Genomic DNA, 19,459 nt, shown 5'->3' with positions numbered 1-19,459 from the left:
GAACAGATGGAAACCAAAAAAAATGCAGGAGGGGGATTTAGATGGAAGATGGTTCAAAGTGGGAGAAAACAGTAGGAGGTGAGGACAGTATCCTGGCCAGACAGCGTTAATGTGATATCCTCTTATTGATTCCTGTGGGTGTGGCCATACATCCTTTATAAAATACTAAAAAGCATCATTAGAAGTTGTGTATCGGATCCATCAAAAGGCACTAATATTAGATTGAATGGAAGACTGGGACACACACAGGTGTTCACCAGAGTGTCCATATGGTGGCATGTAATGCTGACAGATGCTATACATCTACCTGACACTGTTTTTACAAGGAATCGTTTTGGGTTAACGCGTGCGCTCCTGTGACCCGGGCTAATATCTAACGGCTTCCTGATCAGCATGCTCAGGCCTGACCCTCCTCCTCATGACGACCTCCACGGCTGGACCCCCTGGAAGACAAGTTAAATGGGGAAATGAAATTGCTTGCTTGGAACCCTTGGTGATCTGCTTCAATCTGCTTGTGTTTGGTGTATTTTATAGTTTCTCGCCATCTCTATCACTTCTTCTTAGGCGGCATTTCACTGTCAGGCCATAAACACAGCAGAGAATTACTTAAACTAAGTGAATTTAGCACGATCAGTAATTTGCATGAGAACCAACACTTTATGGATTATGCTAGCTGAAATATATTGACAAAAAATACATCAAATTGCACATTGGAGTTTAGGGAAATTCAAATTGACATTATTGTCTGGACAAATATGAAGGTGTTGATTAGAAACTGGGCACACATTGACGTTGTTGGACTTTTAGACATTAGTTCCAGTAAATATCTGAGTGCTCAATCGAGGCTTTAAGAAGACAAACGTTACATTTCCAAAATATTTAAACTCGAGGCAATTATGAAAGAAATAAAAATGCCTATTCTTTTCCAGCTAATGCAAGGGCAAAATCCTTGACTTCTTTGACCATCAGTCCACGACCTAAAGAATATTATATTATGTATACCGTTTGTTATATTTGTAAAAAATTAAATAGTTAGATTTTTGTTGATGCAAAAAAATTGCAAAGCATTCATTTTCTTATCAAACAACTCATAAGTTCACCTGTATTCTCAGTAATTAGTGACGGTCACCTACCGTGGAGCTTTGCCTTGGTCCTACTTCCGGTCAAAGATTTAACACCAGAGATAAACACCTCACTTCTTGCAAAATGTAAAAACTTTGGTTATCGCTGCCTTGGTCAAATATTTCCATAGTAACTTCATTTTAGCTGCTCCAGAACCACGTCACTCGCCTCGTTGTCGCTTCCTTCTTTATCCGTCAACAGCATTCCTCCGCCCAGATGAGCATCAGCGACCCTTAGCTCTCCAGCAGCACGCTCCCGTGTAATCCTCCCAATACTTGGACGAAGATGCAGAACTGGCGGAGCGGCTGAACCCGTCTCCACACCACCAAATTCTGTTTACTTTCTTTCTTGGTAATTTGTCACAAACCCATCCTGAACCACATAATCCCTCTAACTCCATCTGTTCCTGTGGTGCCCCCCTTTCTCCTTCCCTCCATCCCTTTTCAGAGGTGGCTTCTCTCTAAACCCTCAGCACCAGTTTAAGCTCCCTGCTTTTTAAATACAGTATTAAACCAGGAATATAAAGCTGTTAACTGTGAACGGTTTTTACTTCATATGCAGTGCAAAGCAAATTCCTGCACCCAATTTATCGTCTCATTGGAGACAGATGTGACACCTTAATAAGAGCCAAAACAGCTGCACATAATGATTATTTATTTACAATATGTACAGAAGAATCAACGGAACTTGTCTTTTAAAAAAGGCAGAAAATGTTTGTGGAAGAATTGAAGACATAAGAATGAAAGAAAAGCAGTTTAACCCCAAGCTTGAGATTTGCAGTAATGTAGGACCAACTTGCCATCACTGCCAAAACACTGAAAAAAACAGAAACACATAAAAGACAACTGTTCAGTAAAGCAGTAAAACATGTAGCTGACTCATCAACTCTAAAACAGCTGTGTTGATCTGTCAAGCATGGTGGGTTGATCAAAGGTTTAAGGAGACTCGGACTTTGTGGTACAGTGTTTGCTAATAACATGTTAATGTTGTCTCTAGGTTCTGTCAAACAAGCTTTGCTGCTGTTGCTCCCCCTGCTGGTCAGAGCTTCTCATTGCTCATTTACTTCTAAAATCAAGTTTTAGCAAATGGTCAGCTCAAAATGTACGATTTCATTTATGTTTAAAAGACTAGACTGATATGATAATGGAAATAAATGTTTCTGTCATTGAGGGTTTTGAATATTACCTCAGCTGAAGCCTGAGTTGGAATCACAGATACCAAAAGGAACAAGGCTATATTTATTACCTTCTTATGGTTTTTATACTTTGTAGATAAATATTATTATCAACACATCACATCTGTAATGACTGGCTTGGCATTGACTGAATAAAAACAAAACAAAACAAGTATTAAAGCTACGATGACGACAGTCTAGCAAAGCTGAAGCCTTAGATTTTGTGCCTGCATGTGTTCTAATTTTGTCTGCGGACAAGTTCGTAAAAAAAAAAAAAAAAATTTACGAGGCAGTTTTCTAAAGTGCAGCTACATTCTAATGGTCTTTATCATCTATTTGCTGAAGCTGCAGTTAAAACACAAAAGCCATTTCCTGATATAATTTTGTTATTTGCAAGAACAATCTTCCTTCCTCACGTTTTAATTGGATCCCAAAATGAAAGAGATAAAAGGTGACGAGCAGTTGTTTGCTTTTCTTTGCTCAATTTTGTACAAGGTAAAAGACAAAGAAAATAGTGCACAATATGGTGTAACCAGTTATTCAATAAAGGGTAAGTGTACTCACGTCAAAGAGGATCCCTACATCCTGATCTGGTGAGGGGGCAAATGACTGGTTTACATAAATAAACTGGGAGACAAAAAAAAAGTGCTATTATGCATAATGAATTAAAAGAAACACAGAATTGAAACAGCCTCTGTCCAAGGCACAACATTGTTAAATTATGTCAGTAAATGAATCAATAAATAAATAAACAAACCCTTACCAGTTGCTCACTGTCATCGAGCTTGAGAAATCGAGAAATGAATTGAGACAGGGCCTGCACTGTCCTCCCCCGTTCCACTGCCCATTTCTTTGTTTTCATGATAGGAGCGTCCCCCACAGCTTTCAACAGGACATCAACTACAAAAAGACAGAAAATAATAAGTAAGGTTCATGATGCAGTCACCAGGACTAAAAACGCATTTCTTCATACTGACATATGAACTGTAAAACTATCTGCATTTGACACTACAGTCTAAAATTATCTTTTGTACAGCACTTCAGTAAATTCAATCATTTCTGATTTGTAATTATTTAATTTCCTCATGACATGACATGATAATGACATGATAATGATGTGGTGACCTGGCAGTAAAAATTTAAAGCTTGTATTTGAACATTGTGTTTAAAGACTTCCGTAAAAAGACCTTGAAATGTTAAGAAATCGAAGGTCCACGTTTAGGTAGGCGACTGTATCAAATATATCTGATTAGGCTCTAAACTAAAGGTTTAATTCCATGATATGTCCCGACAAAAGCCCCAAAAACCCCGCAAAACAGTGATATGTAAAGTAAACAAGTTTCGTGTGCCAGTTTTAAGCTAACCGTAGTTTAATTTAGGCCTGATAGTTTCATAATCTAATGTACAAAATGTGGGGTTGCTATCGGCCTTAGTGCGGCATATATTTGATAAATTGTGGAAGTATTTGTAACATTTGTACCTTTTGAGTAAGACTATGGTACGACACCTTCCTAACTACTGGCTTTAGCTTTAGCAGCTTTAGCTTCAGCGTTGCTTTGCTGCGCACTAGTCAGTAAACAGTACAATGAAAGCTAAAAGGTGATTGGCTCAACGAGACTACATCTGACTTCCCATTGGACAAAATGGTTTGTCGTCACATCACCAAACAGGAATACTTCCGTATCTACTAGCGTCAATCTCGCAAAACGTAATTCTCTTATTCCATTTCTCGTAATATATTTTCTTACACTTTTTCTTCTCTTCGCTTGTCGGCGAATCCTCTGATGGTGGCTGCGACTCCTCTCTTTGCGCATCTGGTGGAGACTCGACGTTGTCAGACATTTTAGAAAGACATTCATAATACAATTCCCTCTTTGTCCCGCCTTACTGCTTTGTGGTTGGCCAGTAATACTGGGTTGCGATTGGTTAGTATTTATTGCAGCAACCTTTCTTTCCTTCGTTAAATGTTTCCACATTCACATAACAAATGACGAAACATTATCTATTTACTAAATATTCTCGTTTACACATCTTCTTCAATAATCGTCTTTCAAACAAATGAATGCCTTCCTGAATTATCTGGCTGAATGTTGGTGTGAGAATGTTCAAAAATGTGCATAACTTGCTTTGAAAAAGAATATTGATACTGAATAATGAAAAAATATTAATGATGATCATCTCGTTTCGCTACCTGTGGACAAGAGAATTGTATAAACTCACAAGGGGCGTGTCACAAATAGAGCCACGTGACACATACAGGAAATGAGCTGTGTTTGCTCCTCGGGTCATCTCGTCGAGCAAACTACAGCGAGCGTTTAGCTACAGGCTGGGTGAGTCATTATTTTGACTTTAGTTTCTCAATGACGTGTTTGCACAATAAAAAAAAGTCTGATTTTTCGTTATTCTTTGGATCTGCTTACTTTTGAATGCATTTCTCGTCTTTCACTTGCAAAGTAAAACCTCTGTTGGCTTGAAATTACACAGGAGGAGACGTAACAGCTGGACTTTATTCTGTCACCCACTCCTCACCTCACCTCACTTCACGCAACAGTAAGGTCACTTGCTCAAAACGATTTTTGTAGAAAACAAAAAACCGAGCGGTTGTTTAAAGGTAATGTGCTATTTTGAAGTTCAGCAGCACAATCAGGTTTTTTGTTTTTTGAAACGCGTGCATCTCTAAAGATCGTGCAGCCAAAAACATGCTCCATTAGTGACTTTATGATAATCAAGTATTCTGATTCTAATTCATGTGGGTACAATTTCTTCTGTGATCTTGTTCTTCCAGTGGCAAACATCGGCAGACTCTCCGGCAAGGATTCTGTGCTTCTCCTTTGTGACATGCAGGAGAAGTTCCGACCCAACATCTTCCAGTTCACCAACATCGTGAGCAACGCAGCCAGAGTGCTCAAGGTTGGCCTTGGCCCAGCTTCAGGTGTGTGTGTGTGTGTGTTAACATGGCTGATGAAATATGCCTGCATTTATTTTTTTTCTCACAGGCCAGTCGCGTTCTTGGCATCCCTGCCGTTTTGACGGAGCAGTACCCTAAAGGTCTGGGCCCCACGGTGCCGGAGCTCGGAGCAGAAGGCCTCCCAGCTCATGCTAAAACGTCCTTCACCATGATGGTGGGGGAAGTGAAGAAGCAGCTGGAGTCCCTGGGGAACCCCAAACAGGCCATACTGTGTGGAATAGAAGCACACGCCTGCATTGCAGTAAGACGTCTGTTTGTGTTTCTGCTATAAGTTATAGTTACCCACGGGGAATACTTGGCAAATAAGGGTCTAAAATCAATGGAGAGAGAGATGGGGCGGCCGTATAGCAGCTCCCTCTTGAACCTGGGAACTCCCCATCCCAAAATCCAAATCTGTCGGGAACACGTTGATTAATTCAAACTGTCAAAAGACAGAAAAAACATCTTTGAATTGGCAAAGATCGTGTGAGATTATGAGGGAAATTAAACATAATTATATTATGACGCATTATTAAATTGTTGTGTCGGCGTGCTGCATCACTTGTTATTATTCCAGAACCTCAGCTTCTTGTCTTTGTCGCAGTGCACGACATATGACCTGCTTGAGACCGGGATTGAGGTTCATATCGTGGCGGATGCCGTCTCCTCCAGGAGGTATCTCCTCGTCAGCTACAAATCACTCTAACGGCCTCCATTTAATATAAATGTGTTTGGAAACTATATGCGCTGCATGTTATTACTTCAGTGTCTCTCTCTCTCTCTCTCTCTCTCTCTACAGCCAGACGGATCGTTTGTTTGCTTTGTCCCGACTGAAGCAGAGCGGCGCTTTCCTCACGACCACGGAGGCTGTTCTGCTGCAGCTGGTTCAGGACGCCAAACACCCCAACTTCAAGGAGGTCCGTATTAGTACCGCTGCTGTCTGTGTCGGCTTTCAGATGCGTCACAAATATGAATCTGGCTCTTTACACAGAAGGAACTCAAGTTCGATGTTCGAGTTTGGACTCTTAAAAGCGGTGGAGTAAATAAATTGACAAACCACACAGCAGAAAACAAATATTTCTGCGCCTGCTGACGTGTAGAAGGGAGATTTCATGCTGAGTGACTTACCGGTCTAAGTAAGCAAAATGACAAACGCACGTTTCTCCCAACTTTATTGACAGATCCAGGCGCTATTGGCTCACCCGTCTCCTGACACCGGCCTCCTCTCCTTCTTCAGTGCTCTGTAGGGAGATCATCATCATCATCGTCACCATCATCTGTCCTTCTGTTACACAGATCCAGATTCTTCAAACATCCCTGATAAAGTCATGCAATAAAGTGATGCTGCTGCTATAAATAAAAATAAAATAAAAAATGCTTTGCTTCTGTGTTCATGAGGCGGTTTTGGGTGAAAATGACTGAATGGTTATTCCCTTTTTATTAGCTTCCTGTGGCGCTCACAGCTGTGTAAACTTCAAAATGGAGAGGTGGAACCAGTTTACAGGGGCGTGCGCTAAGGATGACCTCACAAGGGGAGGAGTGAGTGATGTAATTCTGTTATATTCAGAAAGGGAGGAGAAGAAGGGGAGGGAGGGAGGAAGAGGAAGCACTCCGATAAGTTTTCTTCTCTTTTTTTTTACGTTTCATGTTTCTGCAAAGTTAAACAAACTTTCACAAAGATCGGGCTTGTGGGAGTTAACATGCTGAAGGGAAGGAGGGACGGCAGACGTGCTCCGCTAATAACAAACATTTACACCTCGTAAGGCCCTGGGCCTCGAGTGACTTAAAAGAGGTAAGCAAGTCACTCTTTCTCTATGAAATACATCATGTAGTTGCAAAACGGCTCTAATAAAGGGTTCCACATTCATGCAGAGGCTTGCTGCCCGTCAGTGGAGAGTTTCCACGGTGTCCTGCGTCAGGGCTTATTTGCTTGTAACTGATGGTTGAAGTTCAGTACGAGAGCTGTTGACATAACAGATAGAAGGCAGTCAGAAGTCTATTTATCAATGTTTGTGATTTTCATGCATGTATGGTTAAAAACAAAAACAGTTAAGTACTTTTTCTGTACCCTCACATCCTGAACAGAGAAAAAGAGAGACAATGTCCTCCTCCAACCTGGACTCCAGTCTCACCAGTATTGACTGGCTGCCTCAGCTGGGACTCAGCAGCCTGCGATCGGGGAGGGAAAGAGGAGAAGCAAGGGCAGGGGAGAAAGACGACAAGAAAGACGGAGGGAGGGCGAGGGGAGACTTTCTACCTCTTCTGCTGGAGCCTTCACCTTGTAACTCCAAGGGGAAACCCCCCCACAGCTATGCCACTCTCATCGCCATGGCAATAGCAGCTGCACCTGAGAGGAAGTTGAGTTTGAACGACATCTATACCTGGATCAGCGACACTTTCCCCTACTACAGCCGAGCTGGCCGTGGATGGAAGGTGAGCTTTGATGTAGGACGCAGCAGAACGGAAGAGAAAACAGCCGAAATATAAAGTTTACTTTGCTGACTTAAACCTAATATTTTTTTTTACTCAGTTCTGATTTCTTACTTGATGATACTTTGTTTTCTTAACAGAACTCCATTCGTCATAATCTGTCCCTCAATAAATGCTTCAGGAAAGTTCCACGCCCAGAGAACGACCCCGGAAAGGTGAATTACTTTTCTTACTTTTGTGATGTCGCATTGAATATTCTGCTCGTCACATTAGAATCTGCATTATTTTTATTATTATTATTATAGATGAAGAAATGACATAAGAACACCGCTCTGAAAGTCTGAACTCTATTTCCAGGGTGCCTATTGGACGATGGACGGACCCACGCAGGCCAATCAAGTGAGACCTCCGAAACGAGCCTATCCAGAGGAGAGGGAGGATGTATGTTGTTATAACGAATAACTGTTTTATTTGCTTTTAATTGCTTTTAATTTGCCGGATTTATTTGTAACAGCTTTAAGAATATAAGTCCCCCTACAATTTCTGGTTGCACCAAAAAAAAAGGCAAACAAACCTTCTTTTGTAGCCTCTCCATATTAGAAAAACAGAAGAGCAAAGAAGCGCACACAGTTTAATCACACGGTAAATGCTAAACCCCACAAATTTCTAAAATATTTTTTGTGAGCATTTGTAATGTAGTTTATACCTAATCAAAGCTAAATTAAAAGAAAAGAAGAGCCCTCTCGCAAAATGTTAAAGAAAATGAAAACGATGGATACCCTTTAATTTACTTAATTTTTTTTAACATGGTTTGAATTCTTTTTTGAAATAAAAGTGAAAGTAGATTCCTGGATTCACCCTTTCATCCAGATTCATTCTGACATTCAGCGGTTTCTTCCTCTGTCCGCCCCCAACCTTCCACCTAAATAAATAAAAAGTTGTTTTTGCGTAATTGTGTCAAAAAGTAAATGGAGAAAAAGTAATGAGCAGACCTTAATGTCAGCAGCATTAACAGGGGATGTATTCTAAGTTATAAGTTAAACTTCGTTAATGCTACTGCCAGATTTGGATACCTCTTCTGCTTTCGTAAATAAATAAGAGCTCTGTGCCGTTACAGAAGACACGAGCGCAGAGAGAACCCTCACCTCATCCACCAACACCATCTACCCAGATGGAGCACCAGCCACTGGGAGGCATCCAGTCACACCAGTCTGCCTCCCTCTCCCCTCCCCCATGCAAGGTAGCGTTACCGTCTGCCCATCTTCAGCGCTGCTTTTTCCTGGGCCGTTTCTAAATGCCTGCATGGTGTCTTTTATCTCCACAGCAACCGGCAACCTACATTCCAAACCCAACGCCCAGTCTCCCTGTCCATCACCCATCGGTCTCTCCTCCCACTGCTTTCCTCATGCCTTCCATTAACTCTTTCCCCCCTCCCATCCTGTCCATCCCCACTTCCACTGCCGGACCTCTGCCTGCTTCCAATATGACTGCAGCTTCTCCGGCCGCTCCCGCTTCATCCTTTGAGTCCTTTCCCACAAGGCCTGTATCCGTCTCCTCTTCCTCGACCCTTAGCACCGTGTCGGGACCCAGCCATTCTTCGGTTTCTGCCGCCCCTCCTGCTGTGTCGATAAACCCCCCCGCCGACCCTCCACTCCGTTTCACCTTTGATGAGCTGAATTTACAAGACATGTACTCGTCTTTCAAATATCTCGTCAAGACCATGCGGGAGAGGGGGGGCTCACAGTGTAAGTACCCCGTAGACTCACTATACCACCCACATCAGCAGCCTGGGTGAGTGACTGCGTTTGTTCTGTCCAGCGGACGGCGCTCCTCTGGCCGTCGTGGGCAACGACATCGCCCCACTTCACACTCCAACTCTGCTGCCGATGTCTCCTCACCCCGCACCTCCTCCACCCCCTCCCGAGACACAACACAGTGAGTCTCACGTCGCCTCATCCATCCCATAAACGCATGAACTGTGTAAAGAGTTCTAGAAGTTTCCCTTTCTTTTTACCACTTCAGCGGTGCCGCCTGATTGGTTCAGCAACCCTGATTCTCTGAAGGAGAGCTTCCGCATCGCCACCAGCCTGGACTGGGCGAACATAGACCTGTCCGGTCACCCGGGTAACGAGCCGTTTAAAAGGACAGCTTCACCCAGACTAATATAAAAACATATGTTCTCACATCGCATCAGGCTTTACCTGTTGGGGGGGGGGGGGGGGGGGGGTTATGTGTAAAAAGCATCTGTTCTAAAAGCCCCTCCTTTGCCTCCGCCATCAGACCTGCTGGAGAGCATGCGTCAGGCGGAGCTCTGCGACTGGGCTCTGGACCCGGCGCTGTTCACTTCCCTGTGCGACTCTATGAACCGCTTCTTCACCCAGAGGGGCATGATCACCAACTCCCCAGGAACCTTCGGCACACCTCACCCCTTACAGTTCCCACTGCTCGCCACCGGTGCCCCTCCTCCTACCCTCACCAGCCTTACACAGCCCTCACCCCTGGCCTACTCTCCCACAGTCCCCCCCACCGGTGGAACACAGCCTCCCCGGAGGCCCCTGCAAGGTGTGCTGAGACCACAGCTAACACAACCTGGTACGTTCTGGTACATTTTCCCTTCCCCGTCACGTCTGCCTGCACCAGTTTTACTCCGTCTCCTCTTTCGGTCTCGACAGGTACGCAGCATCAGTCTCCGGCGCCACGACCGCGTCCTCCATTAAAGAGTCTGCACAGCAACAGTGAGGAGATCCAGGATGACTTTGACTGGGACTCTCTGCTCCTTTGACCCCCCCCCCCCCCCACCCCACTCAGCCATCTTCAACCTAAGCAGGAACTGCCTCACTGGGGGCGTTGTGATGCTTCTCAGAGAAAACAGTTTTCACACGACTGAAAGTTCAAAGTCAGAAAGGTCGTTCATTTTTTTTTTCAAATTCCTATGCTGTAATATCTGTTTAATTGCAGGGTGAACTTTTGTGTTGTTGGCTAGCAGCTTTGTAACCGTGTTCACCAAAGAGTGCACGTTTTTTTCTAGTTCAGTTACGGGATGTAGAAAGAAGCTTAAAATAGAGCAAGCATGACAAAAGCCAAAGACGTCCTGTGTTTTTGTTTCATTTCATAAATTCATTTTATTTTTATCCATTTTACTTTCAAGCGCGAGTGAATGTTCACAGTCATCACCACACAGAATTCAACCTTACTGAATATGACATTCTTTTCTTGTTGATATAAAATAAATTCATCCAGCTCAATTAAAAGAACAGCATGGAGCATGTTGTCAGGTCCGTTTCTCCCCCCCACCCCCCCACCCCCATTTCATTCAGTGAAATAATCGTCTTTCAAGAAGCAGCAGTATCTCTCCCTCCTCAAAAAAAGAGGGATGAAACACAGCGGTGCTCTGGGACACCCCTGTACCAGGGACCCCCCCGTATGAAATGTGACTGGAAAAAAAGAAAGGCTTCATTTTTAAAATGATGCGATTGGCAGAGAAATGTGTGACTACCTCATTGGAAATCCCCCGTTACATAGTATTCATACATGTGACCATTTTTTAAAAATAACAGATGTCAATTCTCCCTGCGTGAGTCACTCAAATAAGATCGGACACAGGAAAAATGGAGACAGATATCGACACAGACATCAAACTGGGCATTTGCACCATTTCATTCTTGCATGCCCCACACATGGAGCATTCATATGCTTATTTGCACATTGCTGCAGACACACACTCACGCGCACACACACACACACATCCCATTTCTCCTCAGACTACACGTCAGAGATTTCTTTAGATTTCTGCAATAAATCAGGAAGAAAAAAAATATAAGCATTTGATTTATATGGCATCGTCGTGTCGTTCTCCTTGTTTATTCGTTCCCAGGAATTGGGAAAAAAATATATAAATTACATTTAACATTAAATTAAAAAGTGAAATATTTAACCACATTGTGCCAGAAATGCAGGGTTCTTCAGTCTGTTCTTCCCATATTTTTTTATTTCATATACACATATATATATGAAATAAAAATATGTGCTGGTGTCAATACATCGATTCAGCGTTTGCCCTCATTCACAGAGGCAGGTTGAACAGTTTGTCAGTTAGTGGCCATGTTTTCTCTTCCTCTCAGTGCAGTCATATTAGACTACACTTGAAAAAGCCTCCACATAGACTTACCTTCATCTCAAGACAGGACCGCAAAACAACAACAACAACATAAACAATACAGAACAGAAAGGGATTAAAACAAAAATAAATAAGATCTCTCCACAACAAAAATCCTTATTGAAATGAACGGAACAATCTGGGAAATTATTCTGAAATGAAATGAAATAATGCTTTTGAAGGAAAAGATAGTTTTAGATTTTTTGTTCTTTTTTTTTCTTTAAATATATAGATGTATACATTTTTCTTCTTGGACACAAAGTGTGTTTTGAAGGGGGGGGGGGGCGATGAATGAAGGTGGCAGCAGGTATGACAGGTTGAAACAGGTGATCATAGTAGTGGTGACACTTCCTCAAAGAAGAAAAGGGTTGGTGCTCGCTCCCGTTGTTCCTCCTGCTCCCATCACTCCTCCTGTTCCAGAGGGCACGCCCAATATGAGCTGAGGAGTTGCTGAACCTCCGGGCCCCAACAGGGCGGAACCTGGGGGCGCCATAGGCGAGAGCCCACTGTAGGGCATTCCCATCGGGCTGGGCTGCATCATTCCCAAACTCATTCCTGGAGGCCCCATACCCACACTCATTGGTGCCATGCTCATTCCTGGCTGCACCATGCCCAGCATGGGATTGGGAGGCACAGGACTGGAGCGAAGGCCACTCAGTCCAAGTGATGACGGCTGAGGTGAGATGGAAGTCATGGATGGAGCCACGCCGAAAGGGTTGGAAGAGGCAGGTGTTGGAGACACTCCTCTACTGGAAATGGTGCTGCCTGGAGTCACTGCCATTCCAGGAGCAGGAGAGGAGCCTGATGGTCAAAGGCGGCGTTTAACGCAAGAGGAGTTCAATTCTCAATCATTAAGTTCAGCTTTTAACCCGTTTTAAAATGTGTGTTTGTAGACAAACACTCGTTATTTTCTGTTAGCACAGTGTGAATGTTTGCAACTTTTCTCTGTTGTATGCGACTGAATATTAGTCGGAACAACGTGAGCATTTGAAGGCTTTGGGATGAAGAAACTAACACGAATAAGCTGAACATCTTCGTTGACTGAACAACAAGAAGATGATTGTCTAACTGGACAACAATGAATGTGAATGGAAGGCACTTTCACATTTAATACTCTACCAAAGTTATGTCTCTGGCTGGATTAGAGCCAAAAAATATTTCAACTAAGTCCAGCAGATGGTAGATCCATCAACTGAGGGAAAAAAAAGGGCGCATTAATGGTTTGTGAAAATATGAAAGTCATCTGATGAGACTCGTGCTGAAATCTTCAGATGCCACATTGTTGGACATTTTAGAAATATCAGTGACGCTTTTCCTCCCTCACTCTGTGGATGAATGAAATGTTATGTTGAATAAAACCGTGGATCGGTCTGGGTTTTAATATTGTTGGAAATATTTGAGGCAATTTAAGGTTAAGTTGTTTTTACACATTTTAATGCAGGAAATGTATAAAATAATTACGAGACGTATAAACTGGTTTATGTTGAGATTTTTCTAAAAATGCAACTTTAGGGCTGACAAAAGTAAATATTTGCTGCCATGTTCATGATGTTATTAAAGTCCAAGCTATTGATATTTATTCATGTTGAATAATAGATGATGATAAAGTACTTTCTTTCTACAAATGCAATCAAGTACAAAAAAAAAAATCAACGCAAGCTCTAATAAAGCCACGAAACCCTTAATGAACATTGTCCAACGTGTCTTTACTCGAGGACTGCGCTTCCATAGTCGGCTCACTTCTCTCGGGTCACACATAGTAGTTAACTCGACACCTGCAGCTCACCTGCGCTCTGGAGGAAGGGGTTGTGCGCTGACGAGGAAGAGATAGAAGGAGGTGGTAGCTGCTTCGGCTTGGGTTTAGAGGACACCAGTGAATCGAGATCCACCAGGGCTGCGTTGGGGCCAAGGAAGGACTCGGGAGTCTTGCGAACAGGAAGTGAAGGGCCAAGAGATGATAGGTCGAAGGGCACCGGGGAGCCTGTACTGTCACAGCCAATGGCCGGGGACCCTCGCTGCTCTGAGTGAGCTAAAGGGGGGAGGGGGAACAGAAATGGTAAATCAGAGACAGAACATTCAAACCGTCTGTCGTTGTAGAACGGTACAGAACCGCATGATCACACACTGGAGGAGGATGAAATGCGAGACGAGACAACTGTGCATGCAGCGGAGTTCCCTTCAAGGGGGCGGAGCCAGCACCTCAACGCTGTGTGAATGTACCTGTGCCATTAGTGTGTTTGGCGGTGTCACTCCAGATGTCAGACGTGATAGGGTCAGAGGCAGGGACAGGCCCGTCCCTTGCCCAAGGGTCTACTGGCCCCCCCGAAGAGGAGGTGCTGGGTGGCACTGAGGGGCCCCACGGGTCAGCACTGGGGGGGGTCACAGCTACAGGGTAAGGGTGCAGACGCAATGGAGGGGAGGGTTAACACGAAACCTTACAGTACAACGCACAATTAAGGAATCAGGAAGCTGGGCTGGGTTCCAACATGAGCGCTCCTCTCCTTGACCTTTGCAGTTTGACTAACTAACCCAACAGGGGTGGGGGGTGTCAGCTACCCACCATGCTACTTCCAACTATTCAGCAACCGAGGACTGGGATAAGGGAAAGATGACAAGAAGCTACCTCATAAACTACAAGTCACAAAGGGGTAGGAGATGAGACCGCTCTGGTTGGGACCCAGCCGCAGCCAGTCCCGACCGGAAACAAGAGGATTCCAATCACTGGTTCAGACACGGAGGGAGAGTGAATAAGACATGCTTGCATTTCTCCTCACAAAGTGAAAGCATGTGAGTGGATGAGGGATTACGTCACGACAGAAAATGGAACAGAGGAGTGGAAAAGGAGTAAAGGTCTTCACTTCCTCCCCCATCCGCAGAGAAAGACACGGTTGTCTTCTGATACTCGATGAGTGTATCCGGCTAACCCGATTGGCTGCAGAGTTAACACTTCATTGGCTGTTTGAGTGGCTTACCCGAGCTTCCCCAGGGGTCAACGTTGTTAACTCTGTTGGACGTCTCTCCCCAGGGGTCTGGAGGAGGGGCTATCGTTGGTGCAGCGCCTCCACCCCAGGGATCAGAGCTTGTAGGAGATGTGGGTGATGACACCCCCCATGGGTCTGCGGGGGCTGTGCCCCAGGGACCTGAGGCTGCAGGGGCAGAAATTGTGGGTGGGGGTGAGGGGCCAGCAGAGCTCACAGTGGCGGCAGCAGCAGGGGCCCCCCAGGGGTCCACAGCACTCAGCTCCATCAAAGCACTCTGTACAAGAAATTATATGATAGATTAATGTTTCTCTGCCCGTGTTTAGGAAGAAATGTGGCGACCCCGGCACTTAATCTTAATCTAGGCTTACAATGTAATAAAAACCTTCATTTTTCTAATTATTTTGTCTGAATACATTTGTTTAAAGCAGCAAAGAAAGGTAATTTACTCAGTTGTATAATTTTCATGCCAGTTACTAGTTTCAAGAAATACACAGAGATCATTTAAGTCTCACAGCTTTGGACACAAAATGGATGGAATTTGTACATTGGGTCAGATCAAACCTTCGGAGAAGCAACAATGTACCGATCGAGTGAACGCGCTTTATTCACTATCGGCTCCACAGCAATGCGTATTGACTGTTTGACACCGGCTTCATGCAATAACTTGCTACATTCACTATTAGACACTTCTTAATGATTAACTTTCAGGTGTGGCTGATCTCACGGGACAGATTTAAACGGATGCATTTTAAACGCACCTCCTCGGGCTCCAGTTTCTCCCTCCTACTCTCCTCAATGGCCATCTGCAGTCTCAGGTCGTCGCCTCTGCGCAGTCTTTCTTCCTGCCGATCACAGAAATGCACTGTGATGTCAGCAATCTGAAACATTCCACCATTGAAAGTACATCACAGCTAGGTGGGAGACGGAGTGGTAACTTTTATGAATAAACACCAAACAAAGTGAGAAATTCTAATTACCACACGATTCCTTATACAGAACTGCTTGTGATTCAATGGTCACTCACACTCCTCTATAACAGGAAAAGGCACCAGTCTCTCAGCTTAGCACAGTGGAGCTCCGTTATCATTTGGCTTATGAACAGGGAAATATTCACCTCCGCCAAGGAGGTTATGTTTTTGATAGTCTGTCTGTTAGCAGGATTACAGAAAAACTGCCGGATGGATCTTGATTAAAAAAGAAATCTGAAGACGGGTCTAATTTAGATCCCGTTAAATGTTCAGACCGATCCGGATACCAGTCCGAATACAAAATACATTTTTATTTTATATTTACTTCGAATGGAGGCTTTTTCAAAAAAATAATATCTTATAAAAATCTGCATTAAATTAACACGATATTCACTATCATGTCAAATGTCTTCCGGATCTGATCCAGAATGAGGTCAGGGAAAAAATATGAAATTTGAACATTGAAAACCCATTTATGGATTAAAAGAAATCGGTAAAAAATGCACATCTACGCTGATTCAATTTTACTTTTCACGGTTGGTGTATAAAGATACCAAGAACAATTTAGGGCCTTTCGATGATGATCCAGATCATCATGTGGACGGTGTAAATTCAATTAGGGGAATGAGCTGCTGGGCGGAGGTTTGTTTTTCTAGTTACCGGTACATTCAATAACAGAAACATAAACAGAAACAAATTATTCAATCTCACAAAGACCGTGCAGATCATCCTAGGTCATCCCAGGAAGGACGAGGAACACCAACCATTTGATTATCACAAGCAAACACTTTTGGCACTCAGTAAAAACAGTAGAGCAGGAGAAATCAGTGTTTCAGATAAATGCATGCTGTTAGTGGAGTTATTAGAGAGGAAAGAATAATCAATGCTTTCAAATAACTCTTTGTCATTTCCGATAAATAATTGTCAATCTCATGCAAACTCAAGAATTGAATTTTTGGCCATTTGCTTTTCCATTAATTTGTCATGACAGAGATTTGAAAAGGACCTATTTTGGTTCTCCAGCACCAGAAGGCATGTGACACTGCAACAAACTAAATTATCGCAACGCTAATACTGGAGTGGTAAATCAGAATCCCGAGGAAAATTGCACATGATACGAGCATAAATTATTTCGATTTGTCACAGCCTGATATCGGTTTGCAAAGATCCAATTGAGAGAAAGAGACAGATGACTAGGCTAGCCAGTCCTCTGGGCACACGCTCTGCCCCGACCTGTTGCTGCATCTCTTTGCTGAGTGTGATTGCATAGCGGATGTCTGCGTCCTCCAAAGGGTCCGGTCTAGTCTGGGGGAGGTCAGGCGTTATATGGTGAGAGCATTACTACGTTTATGAAGTGGATAATATCAGCAGCATCACTCTGAACAGTCAAGTTAAAAACTTGGCTCGTTCTCGTGACGCTTTCGTCCTCATCCTGGACAGCGAGCGGTTCCTTCCTTGAATAGGCTGCTTTGGGTTACCTGCTCTGCCTCTTCTTTACTCATGGCCAGAGCCAGCTGGAGCTGCAGATCTTCTTCTCCAGAGCTCTGTGGCCAGGCCTGCTCAGGCTCCCCTCCTCCAGAGTGGGAGCCCACAGACAGGCTGCCCCCGATGCTGGGTGCTGAGGGAGCAGAGGAGGCTATGGTGAAAAATACAGGCATTTCATTCATGCCACTTTCTGCCCTGAACCTGTTAAAACAGGTAAAGTGCCGGTCTTACCGCTGGATGTCTGTGCCATCTTCTCTTTGGTTTTGAGGGCGTGAATCCTCTCCTCTCTTAGCCTCTCTTCATCTTTCAGCAGGGTCACTAGCTGTTTGGCTTTTTCTCGTACATTCACTCCCTGGAAAAATACCACGTACACGCAATAAAATACTGCAACAGTACAATTTACAGAAGTTAAATATTATATAGACGCAGTTAACTTAATTACTAAACCAATAAATTACTCTTAAATAATTAGCATTGTGTAAAAGCTTATTTTATTACCACATTTTCAGTCAACAAACTATAAAAACTTGTATGGCTTTGCTTTGGGTTGCACAAGAGGCCAGGACCTTATTGTATAATGTCCATGAATGCACCATGGAGTCCCTGCATTCCATAAATGTGGACCTTACTCATTAAGCACTTTAACTCTATGCAGCTCTGTTTCTGTATTTTATTTTACCTGGTCTTTGCCATCTCTGTCGATGAACTGAAAATCTTTGAGGGTCTGGACTGCGTATATGTTCTCTCTGCACTGCTGAGCGACCCGCTCTGAACCCGTCTTGATCAGGTACTCCATAAGAGTCATAGCCTGGGAAGAACACAAAGCACAAACAATCACAGCCCGTAAAAAAAAGAAAACGGTCTCGACAGTGACTTCAAGGAAATCCAAATATTTAATTACAGTAGTTAACCAGTAACAATTAGTCCTTTAAGTAAACTCTGCATCTATTTACAAGCAAATACATGAATCCAAAAGTGGAAATCAACAACTCTATTTATATATATATTTTAATACATAATCATCCTTATAATTTTAGCATTGGAAAGTATCGTATGGATAGACTTTATTGTCATTACAAGTACGGTACGACAACGAAATTACATTCAATGAGTGAGCATCGGGCTGCAGCCAATGCTGTGCGCCGCCATTAGCGGTACATTAGTAGCAAGTTGACAAATTTTCTTCCCTGCTCAGTTTCTAGACTATAATCTAGGAGCAAAGTAGGGAGTGTTGTTTCCAAATTTAATATAATTCCCAGAATGTTTTTACGCATGATAAGCCAAATGTATGTCTAAAATATAACAGACATTCGAGTGAGATTCTGGACACATCTGGATATGCCATGCAATAATAGTCCCGGTGCATCACAGATCATGTTAGTTTAATGTATGATATTAATATGTCATGTGCTAAACGGCCATCAACCATTGCAGACTTGAACACACACCTTGTACACATGCCTCCAGTTTTTGCCATGGTCATTGAGGCGCTTCCAGACCATGCTCATGATTTCTGAGAAGGCCACAACATTGTATGTCAGATCAGCAATCTCTGACATCAGCGAGCTGCTGGGGCCCCATGGGTCGTTGGACGTGGCCTCTCTAACCTGTACAAGACAAGACATCACATTAAACTAGCCTCCGTGTCCACGTTCAAAAGGTAAAGTGTGTGACAATAAAAATAAACATGTTATGTTTAATCAGGTTTAAAATGAAAGACAGTTTCACTTTATCTTTGCAGTGCATCATTCAGGCCTAACTCTGTGATCTCCCTTACTTAAAGCTTTCATATTAAACCTACATGCAGTTGGGAGTTGTGGGCGAAAATAAGAGAGAAGGGAAAAAAAAGCTAGATCTACAGAGGAGCAGACAACCTTGATTTCAGCTTCTGAATAGTTGTGGACAATGTTCTTCACTTGTCGCCGTAGTGATGAAGTCGACATGGCAACAGGCTGGCTGTTGAGGTTTGTTACAATCTGAAGAGTAGATGGTGAAAACTCATTGTAATATATAGTTAAAACAAACCAAACACAGAACACCGAACATCTTTATTTTAAACAAATCAAACATCTTTTTTTATATAGCCAAGAAAACTCCCGAAGAGGATAAATAGTCAGGATAGTGCGAGACCAGAAATCAATCTTGTGACAGCTAGAAGCAGCACAGGATGACAGAAAGAGTCGTGCACACCTGTTA

At 43.3% G+C, this 19,459-nt stretch overlaps 4 protein-coding genes across 4 annotated transcripts; 2 read left to right on the top strand and 2 right to left on the bottom strand.

The window, feature by feature from the left end:
- Positions 1 to 1,765: 1,765 nt before the first annotated feature.
- atg12 (ATG12 autophagy related 12 homolog (S. cerevisiae)) lies at positions 1,766 to 4,188 on the bottom strand. Its single transcript, XM_068760405.1, has 4 exons — positions 4,045 to 4,188; positions 3,060 to 3,196; positions 2,861 to 2,923; positions 1,766 to 1,937 (listed from the first exon to the last, which is right to left on the bottom strand). Exons 1-4 carry the CDS (start codon positions 4,136 to 4,138, stop codon positions 1,878 to 1,880), a joined length of 354 nt encoding a protein of 117 aa, XP_068616506.1. The 5' UTR covers positions 4,139 to 4,188; the 3' UTR covers positions 1,766 to 1,877.
- Positions 4,189 to 4,541: 353 nt separating this feature from the next.
- isoc2 (isochorismatase domain containing 2) lies at positions 4,542 to 6,630 on the top strand. The gene is made up of 7 exons (XM_068760274.1): positions 4,542 to 4,626; positions 4,781 to 4,846; positions 5,082 to 5,206; positions 5,293 to 5,505; positions 5,848 to 5,918; positions 6,043 to 6,160; positions 6,425 to 6,630. Coding segments are annotated over exons 2-7 (594 nt in total). The 5' UTR covers positions 4,542 to 4,626; positions 4,781 to 4,845; the 3' UTR covers positions 6,491 to 6,630.
- Positions 6,631 to 6,992: 362 nt separating this feature from the next.
- On the top strand, positions 6,993 to 12,018 carry foxj2 (forkhead box J2). Its single transcript, XM_068756435.1, has 10 exons — positions 6,993 to 7,035; positions 7,329 to 7,676; positions 7,814 to 7,888; positions 8,031 to 8,114; positions 8,791 to 8,913; positions 8,998 to 9,418; positions 9,492 to 9,608; positions 9,696 to 9,797; positions 9,954 to 10,265; positions 10,346 to 12,018. Exons 2-10 carry the CDS (start codon positions 7,344 to 7,346, stop codon positions 10,453 to 10,455), a joined length of 1,677 nt encoding a protein of 558 aa, XP_068612536.1. The 5' UTR covers positions 6,993 to 7,035; positions 7,329 to 7,343; the 3' UTR covers positions 10,456 to 12,018.
- A 61-nt stretch (positions 12,019 to 12,079) lies between these two features.
- Positions 12,080 to 19,206, bottom strand: epn1a (epsin 1a). The gene is made up of 11 exons (XM_068756424.1): positions 19,138 to 19,206; positions 18,712 to 18,870; positions 17,943 to 18,071; positions 17,495 to 17,615; positions 17,257 to 17,414; positions 17,012 to 17,083; positions 15,569 to 15,652; positions 14,802 to 15,084; positions 14,050 to 14,214; positions 13,616 to 13,858; positions 12,080 to 12,630 (listed from the first exon to the last, which is right to left on the bottom strand). The coding sequence occupies exons 1-11, from the start codon at positions 19,204 to 19,206 to the stop codon at positions 12,182 to 12,184; spliced, it is 1,932 nt and encodes a 643-aa protein (XP_068612525.1). The 3' UTR covers positions 12,080 to 12,181.
- Positions 19,207 to 19,459: the final 253 nt, after the last annotated feature.

Source organism: Brachionichthys hirsutus, chromosome 3 (genome assembly GCF_040956055.1).
Source record: "Brachionichthys hirsutus isolate HB-005 chromosome 3, CSIRO-AGI_Bhir_v1, whole genome shotgun sequence".
Lineage (NCBI taxonomy): Eukaryota > Metazoa > Chordata > Actinopteri > Lophiiformes > Brachionichthyidae > Brachionichthys > Brachionichthys hirsutus.
This window is presented reverse-complemented; position numbering and strand designations above follow the sequence as displayed.